Below are 21,221 nucleotides of genomic sequence, written 5' to 3' on the forward strand. Positions count from 1 at the left end.
CTTCATCTCCACCCTCCTTGCATTTTACTCAGTCCTCTTGAAGTTTTAGATGCTACAGCAGCATGATTTGTTTAAGATTTGCTAGTTACACCAAGGTCATTTTCTAGTATTGTGTCATTTATTCGCATTGGAACCCAGTTTCCCCCTAGTTTCCTAGTGTGGCACTTTGTCCAGATCCATATGAAGGCTTCCTGGTCTGACAGACTCTTTCTCCTCTTTTGGTGTCATCAGCCTATTTTGGTATATTGAGCAAACAGATCTGCCATAATTTTTGGTTTTATAATAGTATCCAAAATACATAAGGAAAAAAGCACAAGTCCTGCAACCAAACCATGTGGAACTCTAGTACACATCCCCCAAGTCTTCAAAGTATTTTATTCTCACTGTATTCTCTCTTACACCAGGTAGTCCAAAGTCATCCTATTTTTTTAAATGTGGACCTACTTCCATATTGTATTTATTTTCCCACCAACCTGCTGTGTGGCACTAAAGTAAAAGCCTTTTTTAAGTTAAAGCAGACTACATTCTTTGCCCTTCCACTGTTCAAGTCCATGTAACCAAATCCACATTGCTTTGCATCTGCAGCTGCATGTTCAGTAATACATTTTGCTTTCCTCCATTTATGTGTTTAAATGGGTTCAAGGACACTGTTCAGTTACAACCCAGGCCATGGGCACATTTGCAAACAAAATAAATTGAGAACGGAGAATGGAAGTTTTACCAATAGGGATGACTATAAGTGGTAAAGAAAATAAGCAAGAGGGGGGCTGAAATTTACTGAAGAAAACTGGCAAAGGAGCCAAGGTATTGGAAACAAATAACTGGAGAGGGAAGGGTAACTATAGGCAAGCTCTCCTTTCTCCATTCTCATGTTGGTTTAGTTCTTAGAATGCTTTCTGCTACTTTATGAATATAATATTCTGTATGGTGGTGGTGTTATTCTCCTTAAGGATTTGCATCCAAAATCCCACTCTCTATTTCTTGAACCCCCCCCCCCCCCGCTTCATCATCATTCCTTTCCATTTTGAATCATAGTCTTCTGCTTGTGTTATGTATATGAACCTTAACTATGTAGCACTAAAATATCCCTTCAAATCAGGTAATCTTAAACCACCTTGTTCTTTAGGAATAATCACCCTATCCCACTTATCTCTTGCCCTCTTCCCCTCCCAAATAAATCCCTTCAACTCTTTATTAATTATTGTCTACAACTTGTCCTCTGATTGATAAAAATATGTCTGACCCATGTATAAAACTAAAAGGACTAAAAGCATTTTCATTGCTTGTACCTTACTGTTCATATTCATAAATAAAAGCTTCCAGTTTCTTAGTGTTTGTATTATCTTTTGTTCAGTCTCTTCTCACATATCCCTAGCTGTCATAACAGAATCCTTTTTAGTCCATACTCTTAAATACTTTATCATGTTCCCATAAATATGTGTATTGCTGAACTAATTCATATTTGGGTACACAATTAATGGTTATAGCTTTTGTTTTGTCTTCACAAATCTTATATCACAAAAAAGTGTCTTAAAATGTTCCACAACAAAGAAGTGTCCTTTTCTAGATTTATCAGGTACAAAATAATATCATCTGCAAATAAAGCCAACTTCTCTTGATTACCATGCCAATTATATCCTTGCATTTCTGATTCCCTTCTTTTATTTACCAATAGCTCTAAATATGAATTAAGTAGCAAAAAAGAAAGGGGACACATCTGCCTTTTTGTTCTGTTCAAATACAGCTTATCAGAGAGGACCCTTCCCATTTTAATTATCGCCTCCAATACTTCATATATCTTCTTACTTAACCTTATTGTTGCATCAAAGGATGCAAATGCTTCCATTGCCCTACTCATAAAATCCCAGCTTACTCTGTCAAGTGCTTTTCTCTCCATTAAGACCAACTGACAACAGCAGTGTTTTCTTACATTCTACTTTCCTCTGGATCATCATTGTTCTGTTAATGTTTTCAAGTGTTTGCCCCCCCCCCCAAAAACCACACTAATCCATATCTATTAATTTTGGCCACACCTCTGACATTCTTTTAGCTAACATAATAACATAAACACTTTGTAATCCTGATTTAAAGTTGAAATGGCTATATATGAAGCTGGGTCTGATGGGTCTCTACCGTTTTTATGTAATACAACCACCACAGCTTCCTCTTCTTAAAATGCTGTTAAATAAAATCTTCCAGATCTTTATCACCCCCCCCCCCAAATTACAAACTTCAATGGAATATCATATGTTCTGGGAAGCTTTCTTGAATATTAGTTGTACATCAGCGTTTTTATCTCATCTCCTCATATATTAATTATTTGTTGAGCCTCATCTAGTTAACATAATTAAGTCTTCATAAATATTTCCATTTTTGCTCTTTATTTCCACATTGTTCTGCTTTATACAAATTTTCAGAGCATTCTTGAAATATCTGTAATACCTTTGCAAGATCTGTGGTTATTTTTCTTGTTGTAGGCTTCGTAGTTCTGGTGACAGTCCCTTCTTTATGTTGCCTAAGTTGTCATACTAAAAGTTTTTATGCTGTGCAGTTAGTATAAGAAAATAGTTGCTTAACAGCAATCTTTCTAAACTCATGCATATTATCCTCATTTTCTCTTTAGCACTCGCATTTGTGCATCTTTTTGTTCGGTGACATTCCTCTTATTCTGTAGTCTTTTAACCATTGTCAGCCCTTCTAAGGAATTCCCATTACATTTAACAATATCTCTTTCTCTTATTTCTACTCTGTTTTAAACTCTATTTCCACTTTATCCCATTTACTAACTGTAACTTATGAAGAAATTTCTGTCCTGCCTATTAACTCTCAAATAATGTGCATTACCCTTTGCTTAAATTCCTCTCGTTTTGACAGGTAGGTGGGAAATGCCAGTGTCTCATTTTTACTTCATTAACCTGCAGTTTTATCTTGATTTTTATCAGTGCATGATCTGAAATAGTTATTGGATGTGTCAAAGCTTTCAGTCAAATACATATGTTGCTGTGAAATATAATTGCTAACTACTCTAGCCCAGTTATTGTACCTTGGGAAATATGTAAATTCTGAGTTTCCTACAACTGAACTTGCATCTTCTGTAGCAAATATTTTCATAAATTTCTTCATAACTCTACTTTCTTTTGTTATATTTTCCCTTCTAGGTCTCTCTGATACATCCTCGCCATTGCAGATCAAGTTCCAGTCCCCACCTCTAAGTAGTATTCCTTGCTAAAAGCTGATTATTTCTCCCAAAAATGTCTTAAGCCCCTTATTATTGCAAATCTAATATTATTGTCATTTTCCCTCTTGTGTCACTATTGGAGCCCCTCTAGCAACTAGTGTAAGTACTCCCATTTTCATTTATCCCTGATATTCTGATGAATATCCTTCCTTTGTCAAATTCGCATGCTGATTTATTTCCAAATGTGTCTCCTGCAGCATTGCTATTTGCACTCTGCATTTCTTAATGTAATTCAGTACTCATTTCCTTTTTGTCTGTAGGTCATTTACGTTCCAAGATAATGAGGATACCATAGCCATTATGATAAAATATATATATATATATATATATATATATATATATATATTGTTCCCACTTATTGTACGTGACAGGGTTTTTTTTGAATGAGAGTTTCCAGCATGTGTGTTTCCAACTTTGGTATTACATGCATGCAGTCATGTTTAGCAGGTTGATCTTTTTTGCAGTTGTTTGTTCTCATCTCCATTTGAACCTATGTTACATTTTTCAAGACTTTTTGTTTTAACAAAAACTCTCAAACAAAAACAAAATAAATTTTCAGAACACCCCCACCCCCTATTAACTTAAAACAAATACACAGAGCAATGTACATCTTCAAAAATGTAAGTTTAACCATCCAGATGAGAACAGTTTCTCCAAGTCAACTGCTGTGTACCCACAGGCACATTTCATAACCTAAAATTAAGTTACCCCTGCTAAAGTGTGTGCTACTGTCTGTGCTTCCATTTGCACTGATTGATGATGATGATGATCATTTTACTGTCTCAATTCTCCTCCCAGTTGTGAAAAATAGCTTGCATGCTTTCAGAAATCTTCAACTTTTAGCCCTAATAAAAAGTGCACTGGCTGTGTTATTTAGTTACTTTTTTTCTTTTAGTGTCCTCCTAAACATTAATGGCATAAAGTAGCATGTATGCTTTACAGTCTGCCCAGACGTTTAACAAAGTCTATAGAGGACTCCACAAAAATGTTGATCCATTGCAATGAATACCAACAAATGAACCAAATAAAATCTCAGGTGTCCCAGGGTAACAAAATCCACCATAAGCCACACCACGGTAAAAAGGTGAACACTTTATTCCATAAGATAAAAAATGTTACGCGTTTTCATCCATAACATATATTAAAGGACTTCATCAGAACATTCAAAATAGTGCAAACCAACCTCTTTTAAAAATAAGCAATTAATGATGTCACTAATGGCTGATGTAAAATTAAAGAAATGTTAGTATCAACCTAAAACATACACCATAAGCATATAACTCATAAGGTAAAAAATAAGCAAACTCTTTCCATATTTCAAAACTGTAATGCTCTTTTTTTCAAAACGGGCAGTAATGGTACATGGTCATTTAAACCTGGTGTATAATTAGCTTTTAATCTAATAATCCAGTATACCTCCCTAAACTCAAGCATCAATTCCCACCACCCTCCCCTGACACTACGAGGAACCACTTCGAGGATGCCAAACACAAACCTTGGTGTTTTGTTGTAACAATTCAGGGTGTGTTTAAGTAAGGCCTTGTTATAATTCCCTTTCTGTATAGCGTAAGTGTGTTCATATATGCTGGTTCTCAATTTTCTTTCCGTTTTACCCGCATAAAAGTTCTTACACAGTGGGCACAAAACAATATAGATCACCCCTTTGGAGTTACAGTTCCCTCTCTAAATTAATTCCTTTCACACTATCCTTAATAAAAATAGTGTCATTATTACAAACCTATAGACATTGTCTACAACTATCACAACTGGTGGTACCCTTGTGTACTAGGGGGACAATAGGTGATGGGTGTTCCATAAGATATTTAATGTTATGTCCTGTTTTGTAAACTACATATGGAGAGGGAGAAAAACAAGTAAGAGATATTCTAAAGAAAAATTGGAACATTTTTAGGACTAACCAAGAGATTTTTAATATATTGGGTTCTTGTCCTAGGGTAGTTTGCAAAACAGGACCAACATTAAATATCTTGTGGAACACCCATCACCTGTTGTCCCCCTAGTACACAAGGGTACCACCAGTTGTGATAGTTGTAGACAATGTCTATAGGTTTGTAATAATGACACTATTTTTATTAAGGATAGTGTGAAAGGAATTAATTTAGAGAGGGAACTGTAACTCCAAAGGGGTGATCTATATTGTTTTGTACCCACTGTGTAAGAACTTTTACGTGGGCAAAACAGAAAGAAAATTGAGAACCAGGATATATGAACACACTTACGCTATAGAGAAAGGGAATTCTAACAATGCCTTATTTAAACACACCCTGAATTGTTGTTACAACAAAACACCAAGGTTTGTGTTTGGTATCCTCGAAGTGGTTCCTTGTAGTGTCAGGGGAGGGTGGTGGGAAGTGATGCTTGAGCTTAGGGAGGTATACTGGATTATTAGATTAAAAGCTAACTATACACCAGGTTTAAATGACCATGTACCATTATTGCCAGTTTAGAAAAAAAAGAGCATTACAGCTTTGAAATATGGAAAGATTTTGTTTATTTTTTTACCTTATGAGTTGTATGCTTATGGTGTATGTTTTAGGTTGATAGTAATATTTCTTTAATTTTATGTCAGTCATTAGTGACATCATTAATTGCTTATTTTAAAAGAGGTTGGTTTGCACTATTGCAAATGTTTTGATGAAGTCGTTTAATATATATTACAGATGAAAGCGCTTAACATTTTTTATCTTATTGAATAAAGTGTTCACCTTTTTACCGTGGTGTGGCTTATGGTGGATTTTGTTACCCTGAGACACCTGAGATTTTATAAAGTCTATAGAAGTCCAATCTTTCTCAGACACTTTTTTTTTTGCTATGCCAAATTTTATAAATATGATTGATGATTTATAGTCTGCATTTATTCAAACAGTTCAGTGTTGCTGGTCTTCTTTCCTGTTCATTCCAACTGCCAGCACTATACTATGGATCAAGTCTATGGTATCCCTTATTCTAGTTGTGTTTTTTTCCCTCTCTCAAGTATTTTCCTTTGAAACATGGGAAAATGTTTCACAGGCAAGGTATTCCTATGTACTTTATTGTCAGAAGGATGAGAAGCAGAGCACCCTTCTGTTTTCTTTCTCACTTTTTGTTGGATAAACTTTCTTTTTATTTCCTGTTTGGCCTGTCCTGCATCCATAAAATGTCACTGACCCTCCAGGGAAAGAAAAGAACATTCTGAAGACAGCCAAATACAGCAGCTTGCATCTCGCACCTGCCTCTCGACATTCCCTGATTGCTGGGATAAATTTGTTTCTTTACTGCCTGGTGTACAGTGAATAATCATTTTCGACAAACACTCCGCTGTCTCCATTTTTTAATACTTTCCTTTCTTTAACAGTTTTGCCTTTCTGTTGGTATGATTGCATCTTTACTAATACAGGTTTTGGCTGCTTTCTCATGGCCATGTTTGAAACATACACACAATGTGTCCTATCAGTTAACAAATCCTGCAGTAGAATACCAGTCCAGTTGCTTATTTGTGTTTTCATAAAATGACTACAGTCTTCTTTCCAGTTTCTCTGGTACAGCAGAAAATCTCGGGTTTTCCCTACAAGCTCTGTCTTCTAACTCTACCATTTTTTGAAACAGCTCTTCTTGAGAAGTCTCATACTAAGCCTACCTTTTCTTCATTTCAACTTCTGATTTTTGCAGTTTTTTATCAGTTCATCTGAATAGCTATGTCAAGCTTCTTTTCTTCCAGGCTTTTGTTACTTGAGTTGATATTCCCTCATTGTTTTAACTGTGCAATTCTTGATGCAAATCTTTATCATTAGAGAAGACTCCAGCCATACAACTGAATGTTTGTAATGATCTGTTTATTCATCAGTATTCTTGTTTGGCTGTTTTATTTTCATGGGACCTTTTTTGCCAAGCTTTTGTGATATATCAAATAGCATACATTTATTTTATTTGAGTTGCCAGTAAGTTTTCTATCAAAGAACAAGTTGTACATCTTTTGCAGTATTCCTGTAGATTTTTATATCACTTTTGGCCTCACTGACTAGGATGAGATTGTTGATATGTAGTGTAATTTTCATATCTAGTATAGCAGCAGTTAGGTTTTCAGTACACATGAAGAAAATAATAAAGACTGAGACATGTGGTGTTCTTGCTTTAAATTGTCCTTTTTCTGAACTATGTACATTACTAATGACCTAAAACTTTGACCCTTCAGGTAAGTGCTAAGGAGCTATGTCCCAAACTGTATTGTTTATAGTTTCAATAGTATTGATGAGTAATTATTGGACTCAAAGGCTCTCTAAGATTAAAAATACAGATCCAATGAAAGGTCTTGCTCCTTTGTACAATAAATGTTATCTGTCACATTGCAGATGACATTGAGGGTATTGTTACCTTTCCTGAAACCCAAATTATTTATGTGATTATTTCTGGGGGAAAAAACAGTAGCAGTGGTATGATAATCTTGGGAATCTTTTAGATTTGACAGTTTTGAGAGTGGTATTATTAGTGGCTTTCTATGTGAAAAGGTACTATTGCTAGAAGTGATGCATTGAAGATGTTAGCAAAGGGGGTGAACTGTTATAGGTGCAGCCGTTTTAAAAAAGGTGGCTGTATTGTTGCTAGCTTTGGATTGCACTTAGAGTCTAGTTAGTCCAAAAGTTTTTTGACATCTTTGTTAACCCTCATTAAGCTGAAGGCATTTGGGATGCTTCTGAGGTGTGGTCTGACTGTATTGTTGCTAGCTTTGGATTGCACTTAGAGTCTAGTTAGTCCAAAAGTTTTTTGACATCTTTGTTAACCCTCATTAAGCTGAAGGCATTTGGGATGCTTCTGAGGTGTGGTCTGACTGGACTGACTTGGTTAAGAAAGTTCTTCATTCTGGATATAATTGTACTTATTAAGAAGACTGGCTGCATAAGAGACACCCACAAGTTTTCTGGAGCTTAGTTTGCCATCTCATAGATCTGCTAATTCCCTTTAGTACTTTCTATAGGGCTTTGGAAGGATTGTCTAGAAGCTTTTTTCTTTCTTTAATCTAGCCTTGTTCTTTGGTTGCTTTCCATTACCTTTCTCAACATTGAAGTCAGACTATCAGGCGTATATTTTTTACGTGTGTTATTGGGTCTTCCTTGTAAAGAAATTGCACTTCTGTTCCACTGGTGCTACTTCAGTCTGTGGTGATAAAATGAGCAGTTTAGTAACTTGCTTTCCCATGTCTTTGGTCAGACTTTGTAGAAGCTCCTTGTGGCAGCCGATTGTGACCATGAGCCTTATTTTTTCTTAAGATTAGTTTAGCAGTTTAACACCATGGATTATGACTGTGAATTGTTAATGAGCTATTTCCTGTGGCCCACAGTTTGATTCACTGAACCTCCATGTGCCTGCTGTGTGATTGTAAGTTATTTTAACCTGTCAGTACCCCTTTGCCTTTGTTGCCGTCTGAAAAGAGACATTTGTAGCCAGTGGGTTTCCTCTAACACAGTGTTTGCTGGTAAAAGTTTTGATCAAAAAGACCTAAACTCATTCTGTTCTGTCCTTGGAATTGAGGTATAGTTTCTGACTATCTATGCTTTAGCTGTACATCATCTAGTTTTGAGCTATGTATAGAACTCTGCTACTATTGGAGGAGGGCTACATTTATTTGAGATTGTGACTCCTGCCGTAATAGGTTTCCATACTCCTGATGTTCCATCTGACAGGTCAGATGTCTATGATTCTGTCCTTTCTGAAAGCCTTATTTGAGTGCTGCTTGCAAATGTACATGGTGGATCTCTTTCTGTGCCTTCCAGCTTCCCCTTTCATCCCATTGATAGGTCTTCAAGTTTGTCTGTTTTCATGCAGATATGTCCTCGATCTGGGTAAGAGCTTTATAGTTAACTCATTTAATCCTGAATAACAGGAAGGAAATTGACACCTTTGCTTCCTGAGGCCTTCTAAGTCAGGAAACCACTTGCTTCCTGAGAGGTTTTCTCCAAATTCCTCTACTGAAAACATGCTTCATTACATTTATAATGTCTGATAAATGATGCAAGCTACAAAAAATGTAAAACATGATAGCTCTTTGGTAGAAAGTAGGCTACAAACTGATGTTAGTATTAAAGGTCTGTTTTTAGATGCCGATTTTATATTGCAGATTTACAAAAGAAAATTTGTATTTTATTTGCTTAAAAATGCTAGTGTTCTAGTGAAGCAAGGGTTATAGCTCCGTAAGTGTGCAAGGTAAATCCAAGATATCAGTGAGTGAATTGTTCACCTGTTCGTTACAGTAACATGTGACAACTGGGATAGGATACTACTGTTTTTGATATTGCTCAGTTTATGCTAATTATGCATGTAATATTTTTTACAATAGTTCAAAACAATATTACTTCATACAACCATCTGTTTTAGATGGCAAGTATCAGTGTCAACATTGTGTACTTTAATTTGGTGTATAAGATGGCACCTTATCTTGATCTGTAGGTCAAATAGCTTATGTAAAATGAATGCAGTTATGAAAATATAGGTAATAGTCATAACTACTTTACCAAAAGAACAATTGTATCTCATAATGTCTTCACATAACCCACATTTTAGTGTCATTTTTAACTAGCAGCCACTGCTCGAATACACCACCATAGCAAAGAGTATTGCACTGTATTTTTGTATTGATGTAAACATGAAAATGTCATATCTTTCATAACTTTTTGCAAAAACTCCTTAGTAACTCCAGCTCTGCACATCCTATTCTGACCATGTCACTGGCATGTTTAGCAGATAATGTCAGCTTGTAGATGCATACTCGCTGCCTTTGTTTAATGTGTCTGCCTTAACCAGGACTTCAGAAATAAGACTTTGAAAACGGCAACAACTTGTTTCAGGAGTACAGAGAAGTATACTGTTACGGGATGCGCATGCACTCTGTTTTCCTGGTGACTGTACTCTTGTAGGAAGCAATGAGTTAAGGTAAACCTTTGACATTTTTGGCTTTTCATGACTTCATGTAGACAAAGATAGAAACACAGATGGGTGGCTAAAAGGAAGAAGAGACCTCCTCCTCTTAACCCACAGGGTTAGAGTTGCTGGAGCCATGTCAGACTCCAAGCCGGTTACAAGTGGTGTCCCACAGGGCTCAGTCCTTGGCCCCCTATTGTTCGGCATCTACTTCTCAGAAGTACAGGCAAACATAGGAGGACTATGGCTGACAAAGTTTGCGGATGACTGCAAACTGGGTGCCATAGTGGATAGTACATCGGACACAGACATCCTTCAGAGGGGTCTCACGGAAACTGATAGCTGGTGCCAGAGCCATGGCCTGAAGTTAAACGCAAAAAAGTGTATAGTCATACCCTTCGGGAAAAACAAGGTAACCCCAAGCTACCATATAGGTGGCAACCCACTAAGCACAGAAGAGGTTATCAGGGACCTGGGTACCCAGGTTGACAGTGGCCTCTCGTTTGACACTCACGTTGCTAAAGTGGTTGAAGACCTTCTACATTGCCCATCTGATCATGAAGGGATTCACATCCAGATCAAGTGAGGTCATTGTTCCCCTGTACTCTTCACTTATCAGGCCAGTGATCGAGTACAATGCCCCATTTGGGATGTATCTCACCCGACACCTGCAGCAATTGGAGAGACCCCAAAAGTTCCTCACCAAAAGGATAAAGGGACTCCAAAACCTGTCATATACTGCCAGACTGAAGAAACTCCAACTCTATTCAGTTGCATACCGTCTGCTCAGAGGTGACCTGTGCCTGACATACAAGGCCATGACCAACCCGGAATTAATGGACATGCTCCACCTCAAAAAATCCAAATCCACCAGAACCACTAGAGCAAGTGACTTAAACCTTAGCACGGATATAAATAGGACGTGCTGGAGGGATAGATTTATCACCCAGAGACTACCCATGCTGTGGAATAAAATCCCGCTCCATGCGAGGCAGAGCACCTCGCTGGCTCTGTTCAAGAAAAATCTTGACCGGTGGATGGGAGATCGTAGGTTTACCCCAGGAATCATTTCTGTGTCACTGCTGGACAGAGGCACAACAAACTAATGGGCACATTATTTCTAACATAAGGGGTGGCGTAAGCCACATAACTTTGGGCTAGGCTTATAAATGCCTTAGGGTAGATAGCCTAGTATAAACCTATGAACCTCTTCATTCTAAATTTTTTTTGTGAATCTGAGGATTGGATGTGTCACCAATGTGATACACACATGGTCAGTAATTCTTCCTTTCTCTGTAATCTCCTCCATAGATGCATAGTTCTTGAATAAGAGTCTCTGTCTTAAGCCCCCCCCCCCCCCTGTCAAGAACAGTTCTCCATCATAAGAGTTGAACTTGCTGTCCTCATTTCACGCTGGCATGTTTACATTCTAGAAGACCTCTTCTTAGTAACCATCACCCCACTCACCATATTTTGAAGTTGCAGAAGACTTGTATGTGCAAGGAATTAAATGTGTTTTTGCACAAGAATTGGCTGCAATCATGACTAATCCCGGTTTTCCCAAAATTAATACACAAGGTGTCCCTTAGTTTTTTGTTTTCTTTGGAAAAATCCAGAATACAGGAGGCATTTGTGCACTATCACTTGCAGCTTTACCTGAAGGTGGATTGTTAAGCAGACATCCCAGTTGTTTGACTCCTTTGCTGCAAGAAGAGAGTTACCTTCTGGTTAAGCAGAAGGTGTATAAGCAGCTTACCAATGCATTATCTTTTGCCAACAGTATGCCAGTTGCTGTTTGACTGCTGAGTTCAAAGGGCATTCTGCTTTTGAGGTGTGGCTGCTCACATTGTTTGGTTTGGGACGATGTCCACTGTGACATTTGCTTTATGATCACTTGGTTATTGGTGCATACACTCGCCAAAAATGTCTATCTGATCCCCAGTCCAAGGGTGGGGAGTCCTTAAGAGGACCATTCTACAGAGTATTTTGACTTCATTCCCTCCATTAGTTATTTTGTTTCCTGCTCTTCAGCTTCTTGTTTCAGAGCTTTTGTATGAATTGTGCTGATTCTGATTAAGAATTAACCCCGGAGGCTGTTCAAAGTGAAACAGACATGTAATTACTGAAGTATACACCATATCAGTTGATCTTTGAGAGGTCCCTCAGTAGTTTTATTACTTTTTAGCAATACTCCGTCTTTATTTTATTATTTATGTATTTATTATTTATTCATTGATTCATCCATCCATCCCCTACAGTCCTGAATACCAACACTGGAACTCTTTGTTAAATAAGCCTTCAAGTTTAAGGTTTATGATTTTACATCTTTGTAGTTTTCTTTATTTTCCTTTGTGTGGAATTTTATTAAAGGGATGCTCATGAACTGGAAGAACCACTTGGTGCACACACATTCCTTATCCTGTATACAGCAACATTGGCAAGGGACAAAGGGGATTATGCCTTCATGAGCATGAGGGCCTAAAAGTTATGATAAACCATGTGAGAGGGCACAGGATGGATGTGTCACAAAGTATTAGTTCTCTGCTGAGAGGCTGTTGAATCATTTGATAATGGTGCAATTTCACATTTTTGGCATATGTCATGCTTTGCTGCTCAGTCTATGATGCTTGTTGTCAAGTGATAAGAAATTGGTATTTGTTTCTTTCTCCATGTACATGTAAAGCCCAGTTTTCCTCATGTAACTTTCTCTGCCATGCTTTAACTCAAAATTTGCCTTCAGAGTTTCAGTTGTCTTTTTGCATGTGTTTTATCTGTATCAGATTTTGTGTTTCATTCAAGTCCCAGCTCATCTTTATTTGGTTGGTTATGTTTTTCTTTAGATGTATGCCTTGTTGACTTTATGAACAACATAGGCTTTCCTATTACTTTACTAATTTATGCTTTGATTATGCATTCACTTATTGCCTTCAGTACATCCCTTTTAATGTAGTCCCAGAGCAACTCACATTTTTGCATGTTGTTCTGACCATTTAAAGTCTAATTATTTCAAGAAAGTATGCCTTCTTACAATCTTGCATTGTGGCATTTTAACACAATGCAATGATAAAGATGGACATGTGCTGGTCATTGTTATATGAAAAGTGTTACCTTAACTCTTATCTTTTATTTAAATCACCAAATTAAATGTGACATAATTTCTTGTCATTTCTTCAGTGTATTTCATCATGTTTTAGCTAATGGATTCATGAGTGGTTATTTTCTCCTTTGCTGTTTTAATTTTAAAGGACCACTATGGGCAAAAATGGAAAAGAAAACAAAAATAGATTTTCAGGTTCTGTGCAATTCAAATCTACATGCAGTAAAATAAGTAGTTATTCTTAATTTAATTTTTTTCTAACCATGAGTGATATCATTTGGGCAGGCATTCTAATGTGATCTTGTTTTTCCTAAAGCATTACTGTTTCCTATAATGCATTGTGAAGGACCAGCTGATTAAATTAATTTGCTCTAGTCTTTGCTGTCCTACCACAATTCAGTTTCACTCAGAATAGAAACAGTGAAAAATACTGTTAAAGTTTGAGAACCTCAGTAAAAGTGCCAGTGATTGTTTTGCAATGACATCTTGTTTTATGCATATTTTGGACAATCTGTAAAAATATACAGAAATAACAGATATAACCCATATTTTTAAAATGTGAAGGCTTGAGACTTTCAGATCTGTCTTCCCCTCTCTTCCTTCCCTTAATCAGTCAAAGGATCATATTTCCTAGCTTGCAAAACTCAGCCAACTAGTCAGGTACACCTCAGTGACTACCAGGACTACAAAAAGCTCAGTAAGATTATGACCCCCCAGTGAAGAGAAAAAAATGCAGCAGTAATGGCACATTGAAAAGCAGTGAATTTTATGACTGAATATGAATACGAACCCAAAGGGTCTAAAATAACAAAAAGGGTTACATGTATCTTGTTTGTGTATTTTACTTGGCAGGATATTTTCAGATGTGACAGGTGAAGTGATGAAAGAGAGGGAAGAAAATGCACTCTGGTGAAAGGAAATATGTTTACAGGGTAGCTCTCCTATAACCTTGATGTACTTTTTTCTCTTTGCAGATTAAAATCTCTAATTCCTCTTATATTTTTAATCAAGAAACTTCTTTATTGAAGTATCATTTATAACACATGCAATCATACTTTTATATAAATGAAAACAAACAATATTGATATATTTTCAGTTGCAAACATTATACATCACATATAGTCTTCTATACATTGTCAGTCATACATTACATACATAGCTCATTCAGTTCATGCCTTCCCTTAAACCTCGTTCCTCCTCCAAATCATTATTCTGAATGTCTTGTTCCCACAATTTTCATTTATTTCTGTATGTAATTTGCTGCCACCTTTTTAAAGATCCCACTTCCAGTTCTTTTATGTCTCTTACTGTACACACTACTATTAGAATGGTTGGTTTAGACTTTGATTTCCATTCTCTAATCATTGCTGTTTTGACAGCCACCAGAATTAAACTTAGCTAGGGCTACTATGTCTAGGCAATTCCTATTCTGTATCACAGCTCAAAATCAGTTCCTTACTTAAATTGATTTGCTCACCCAGTATTTCTGACAGAGTAGTCTTCACAAATTTTTTCAAATCTGCCAACTTGTTACATTCCCAAAAAATATGGTCCCAGTTACCTCTTTCTTCCTCATCACACCTCTAACATTTGTAGTCTACTGCAGGAAAAACTCTTTGGAGTGTGCTTGGGTATATAAATACCCATGCAAGCACTTCCAAGCAAGGCTGTAAATCTTCTTTACATTCACCACATCTGCATTCATGCATTAATCAACGGTTTCTTGGGGAGTTTCCAAATCATTCATGTTTGCATATAAATACGTTTTTTATTGGCTTATCCTCGGTTGTCACTGGCAGGACATAACAATATCCCATGTTTGTTAAAGCCAGCTTTTGTTTAATTTTATTGTCACAAAAAGATTATTGTAAATACTTTCAGTCATTCTTACTATAGTAGTAGCGGAATATTCATATTATTAACAGTACACAGAACAGAGTATTTTGATTAAAGATACTAATGTGATAAGGGTATTAGGGGAATGTGTGTGTGTGTGTGTGTGTGTGTGTGTGTGTATATATATATATATATATATATATATATATATATATACACATGTATATGTGTGTGTGTGTGGGTCCACTTTTGAATCTCGAAATACTGAAATGTTGAATTTCAGTATTTCGAGACCAGAATGCCAAAAGTGCAGTTAATTGAAACTACACTTCAACGAATCTAAGTTTCCCAAGTCCATGGTAGGTGTGTACTTTATTGTTTCCTGTCTCTTTAAAGGGACAGTGTGGTCTGGGATTTCTACATGGTGGCCGATGTCGGGTTATGTATGGAAATTCATGTAGATGTTTACTTTTTTAGGGTTTTGGGTAGAATTGTATTAGTTTTAATTTTTGGAGAGAGTTTTAAGTGTAGGTTGAGGTGGGTAGGTGAGTGTGTGCGTTAATATTGAAAGTGGTGATGTTTGCACATGTGTAGTGTGTGTGTTATTAGTGAGTGTTAGTATGACAGTGTGCAATGGGAGTGTAGGGCACGTAAAAGTAGGTTTGTGTTTATTTTTTTCGAGTTAGTGCAACCTCAGAGTTGGTATATATAAGTAGTGGGGGTGTGGGGTGCACAGGGGCGCTTGATCCCTGCAAAAACATATGCTCGTGTTATTTGTTTTCAGTTTTATTAGTGTTTTTCTGATGTTTTGGTGTTGTGTGTTTTCGTGTTTGTGCAGTTTTGAAATTCTGGTCTCGAAATAACTGAAATTCGACATTTCAGTATTTCAAGATTCAGAAGTTGATCCAAATAGGTTTGTTTGTCTGTTTGTGTGTGTGTGTGTGTATATATATATATATATATATATATATATATATATATATATATATATATGGGTCCCCTTCAAAACATCGAAGTACCAGAGTATCGAATCCCACTTTGAGATGACTTTGCCGAATTGTCAGTACATCGAACTCCCTGAACAGTGAAAATCAGCCCTGGGAAAAGAACAACATGACCACCATGGTGAACCTTGCCTGTTCCCCATTGTAGTGTGATCTCGGAGATGGTATATTTAGTTAGGGGGGGTGACCCCCACTTGGGGGGTTTTCTTGTTTCACTGTTTGTTGTTTTGTCCTATGGTCAAGTGGCTGTCGACCCAGGGTTAATTTTTATTGTTCAGTGTGTTCGATGTACTGAAGATTCAGCAAAGTCAGCTTGATGAAGCGGGATTCAATATTCTGGTAAGTTGATGTTTTGAAGTAGACCCATATATACATACATATGTGTGTATGTATGTATATATATATATATATATGTGTGTGTATGTATATATACATACATAATTGTATTTGTATGTAGCTGGGTAGTTATGCGAGTTTGTGTACAGATAAAATTAGAAGAATTACTTCTGTGCATTGCTTGATAAAAGTACCTTAGAGATTGGGTGAAATGTACATCTTCAGCCTGTCAGCCTGAATGCTCTCCAACAGGGTATTTATGTACAGGTAATGCCAGAAACAGGTCTGCTGCTTCATGTCAGTATATTAAGCTGCCTTGAATCTAGGACAGAAAAAAAAAAGCAAATGGATGGTATTTTGCACTTGCTAAGCTCTGCTTTGCTGTTTAGTGAGATTTAACAAAAGTAAGTAAAAAAGAAATTATACATGCGGGCTATATCACATTGTCGAATTATGACAATGTTGAACGGCTAAAATGTCGAAAGTGCCGTTCATCGAAAAGTTTTTTGTGGGATCGCAGTATAGTGGTGATAAGAAAATTTGCCCTTTCCTCACTGTAGTGCGATCTCGGAGTTGGTATATATAATTAGCGAGAGGTGTGGGGGGCACAGCCCCCCACAAGAACAGTTTCAATGAATGGCACTTTTAACATTTTAGCCATTCGACATTGTCATAATTTGACAATGTGATATAGATCCTATACATGCATGCACTTGTGTGTGAGCATGAGAAAGACAGCAAAATAAGACAGCAAACTGTGATGCTGAATAAAATCACTATTTTAATACATATCACCAAAAGAAAAAAAGGAAAAAAACAGACCGGCTTCGGCTAATATGATTACACTGAGGAAGGCTATGTAACCATATTAGCCAAAACCGGTCTGTTTATTTCCTTTTTTTCTTTTGCTGACATATTAAAATATTGATTTTTTTCACTATCACAGTTTGCTGGCTTATTTTGCTGTATTTCAAATTGGAATTGAAGCCGTGCAATTGCCTTACGTGCAGGAATTCTCTTTTACTGTAGCATGAGAACGAGACAGACGCAGTGCATACTAACTTTCAATTGCAGTAGGCAGGTCATCAGTACACATTGCTTAAAACAGTAGCATTATTGACAAGCTTTAATCCTCAGTGATTTGCTAGCAAATCATTCTACAAGAAACTGATATGAGCTGTACTTCAAAATTAGGGACAGTTAAGAGGCATTAGGTAGGTTCCAATGCCTTGCATTCTCTGATTTTTCTTTGCATTCATTTGATCTCAGTGAGCCATCTGAGGTGTATTCACTCAACAAAGAGGTTGTAACTGCTGGGTACATGTGTGTGTAGACATCAAATACTTGCGTAATTTATATTTTTGATGTAAAACACTTCCTTCAATAACCATTTCATTTGCTACCGCAAGTTTGAAACATTGCATGGAGTAACTATTTTACATAAATATATTATAATTTATATAGTAATAAAATAAAAAAAAAAAAAAAAAAAAAATTTAACTTGTAGCCCATTTTCTAAGCACAGTAATGCCCTCCAGGATGGGTGTTATCAGGGGATTAAAACCCTTCTAGGGGTGGTAAGACCCTCCACTTGTTGCGTTGGGCCTTACAACACCCTGGGAGTGTGCTAATTATCTGATAATGTCCACTCTGTCTGGTATTATTGCTTGCTTGTGAACCACTGCTGAAGACAATGATGTAGCTTAGAAATAGATAACAGTATCACTTGAAATGTTGAAAAAAGTTATATACTGCTAGCTTCTATATTTGTGAGCAGCTATGTGCTGTGTCTGGTGTGTGTTTTTCTAGCATCAAATGACTAATTTATAATTCAGGGAACACAAACAAGGCAAGAAACTAAATAAATCCAAAAACAGGTTTGAAAAACCAGCAACACAGTCCAAGAAGAGTCAAATAACACTATTTATTCCACTGTTTAAAGCGCTTTTTGTCAGCCTGATAGTAAACTTCTTCAGAAACAGTTACAGCAATAAAAAACCTTCTTTATAAGTAAGACAGGTGATCAGCATTCACCAATTGCATCACTTTGTTCTACTTAAGCAAACACACTTTAAAATTAAAGTGACAACTGCTGATGATCAGTAATAAAACAACATTAAAGTATATAAACACATTAAAGTATGTAAACATGTCTACGACAGTGACCACAATACACAAAGGTAAAAACATTAAAAGTTATTTTGTATAACCCAACCATTGACAGAAATAATATATGTTTTTAACAAAATGTGGCTCATCTCTGCAAGCTCTTTAGTTTGAGAATGCTACTAATTGAGCATGAGTCATTCAACCCAGGAAAATTGTAGGCATTCAGCCTCACTTGCCAGGCTAATTCAAGTTCTTCAAGTTTGAGTGGTCTAGGGCCACCTCTACTGTCATACTTGGCTTGATCAGTGATAATAAATTTAAAAACATGCTCTTTATTAGAAATAGTGTGCTAAGCTAGCACATTCTCCAGTTTACATTTATTCATAGCATATTGGTGTTCATAAATTCTGTCATGGAGCCTCCACTCCGTCTTTCCTATATAGAAAGCAGGACAGAATGTACACCTAGCCAAGTAAACTACAAAAGACGAATTACAGTTGAATCTGCCTTTCAATTTATAAGGTGTACCGTTAACCTTAAACGAATTAGTGACTTCTACAAGTTTACAATAGTTGCAATTTTGACATTTATTCATCCCAGTATTCCGTACTACTGGGGTGTATTGCTGTTCTAAGAGGGTTTTAAGGATCTTCTCTCTTCTAAATGTCACTCTAGGGGTCTCACCTACTTTAACGTAAATGTTAGGTTACATCTTAAAAAGGTCCCAATTTTTCTGTAATATGTCCAAACATGAGTAACTGTGTGAACTGAATGTAGTGATGAAGGACAATGTGACATTCTTGTCCTCACTAACCAATGCTCTACTAGTGGTGTCTGAATATTGTTCCACTACATTCTGCATACTAGATGGTGTCAGTAGGGGTTTAGCACTAAGTAAAGGAATGTATACCCTATCCACTCTCTTAGTTGTAACCTCTTGGATAAGGGCATCCAAGAGGGGGGCTGGGTATCCACGGTGCAAAAACATGCTTTTTAAAACAGCACATTCATCAGAAATGTCTTCGTCCAAACTGGTCATTCTCATTGCAGAGACGAGTCACATTTTGTTAAAAACATATATTATTTCTGTCAATGGTTGGGTTTTGCAAAATAACTTTTAATGTTTTTACCTTTGTGTATTGTGGTAACTGTCGTAGACATATTTACATGCTTTAATGTGTTTATATACTTTAATGTTGTTGTATTACTGGTTATCAGCAGTTGTCACTTTAATTTTAAAGTGTGTTTGCTTAAGTAGAACAAAGTGATGCAATTGGTGAATGCTGATCACCTGTCTTACATATAAGGAAGGTTTTTTATTGCTGTAACTGTTTCTGAAGAAGTTTGCTATCAGGCAGATGAAAAGCGCTTTAAACAGTGGAATAAATAGTGTTATTTGACTCTTCTCGGACTGTGTTGCTGTTTTTTCAAACCTGTTTTTGGATTAATTTATAATTCAGTTTTATCTCTTTGAAATAATCTAGCCATGATCCAAATCAATATTGTCTTTTATTTTATGTTTTAGGTTAGATGAAGATGGAAAAGTGCTAACTCCAGAAGAACTACTTTATCGGGTGAGTATCTGAGGCACATTATGGACTAAGTCAAGATAGAACCAACAGGTTGGTTGAAAAGTTAATAAAAGCAATATATTTATTTATTTTGTTCTTGTAATTTTGGATATTTCTTAATGACACAGGAAAGAGTATATTCACATTTAACTCATTGCAGCCTTGCAACCAGGCCCAGATGTTTCTCGAAATATATCTTACTGATGCATTTAGCCTGCTCATGTCTGCAATAATGATTCCAAAACCATGCTACATACAGCCTATTGAAAGATTTCATCTCAAAACGTACTTGATGGGCAACAAAACTGACTGATACATGACTCCTTTCTAGTGCTGTTAGAGATATGGTTGTACATACATTGTTTATATTCATAATTTATCCCAAACTACATGCATTCAATATGCTGATGATTCGACCTTGATATGTACAGCATCCTCCCCAGCTCAACTACAAACCAGTACACAAACAACATTTACCTTAGTGGAAAACTGGTTCCATCAAAGATATCTCCTCCTTAACCCAAATAAAACTAAATTATTACTGTTTATACCCACACAGAAGTCTCCCTCCCATAAATTTCGTACTTATATCAAATAATGGCAATGAAATTGCTCCCGACACCACCACTAAACTCCTGGGTATAACAATAGATAACAATCTCAACTTTGACACACACATTAACTCAACTATTAAATCGGTTAACAGAAAACTTGGATTCCTCTATAGAATCAAACCCTTTCTCACACCCTCAGCTATTACCCAAACCCACCTTATTTCCACCCTTCTCTATGCCTCCCCTATCTACACTAACCTATCCAAAAGCAGTCTGAATAAACTAGCAACTTTCTATAACAACATAGCCAGATTTGCCACTGGTGCCCCTTTCCGTACCCACCATTGCCATAATCTTAAACTTCTAGGATGGCTAGAAGTACAAAATCAACTTCTCTTCCAGCAACTTATTTTATCCACAGGGTTTTACATCATCCTACAAATACTCCCATACTCTAACATTTTTAACTCCTATAAAAATCTTCCAACCTTAAGAGCCACTAAAAAACTACAAGTAGCCACCATAAAATCCAATAACAAATCTGGGGACTGCCTGTTCTCCAAT

The 21,221-nt window shown here is 36.5% G+C and overlaps 1 protein-coding gene across 2 annotated transcripts in view; it reads left to right on the forward strand.

Annotated features, from left to right (window-relative positions):
* Window positions 1-21,221, forward strand: part of SGSM3 (small G protein signaling modulator 3) — a 1,391,341-nt gene that overhangs the window by 1,108,383 nt on the left and 261,737 nt on the right. For both annotated transcript variants that reach the window (XM_044068352.1, XM_044068343.1), the window contains exon 18: window positions 20,058-20,106. In XM_044068352.1, coding sequence (XP_043924287.1) covers window positions 20,058-20,106 — 49 coding nt within the window. The remainder of the gene's footprint in view (window positions 1-20,057; window positions 20,107-21,221) is intronic.

The sequence above is a fragment of the Protopterus annectens genome, chromosome 1.part0 (assembly GCF_019279795.1).
Source record: "Protopterus annectens isolate FY-2018-M chromosome 1.part0, PAN1.0, whole genome shotgun sequence".
Taxonomy (NCBI): domain Eukaryota; kingdom Metazoa; phylum Chordata; order Ceratodontiformes; family Protopteridae; genus Protopterus; species Protopterus annectens.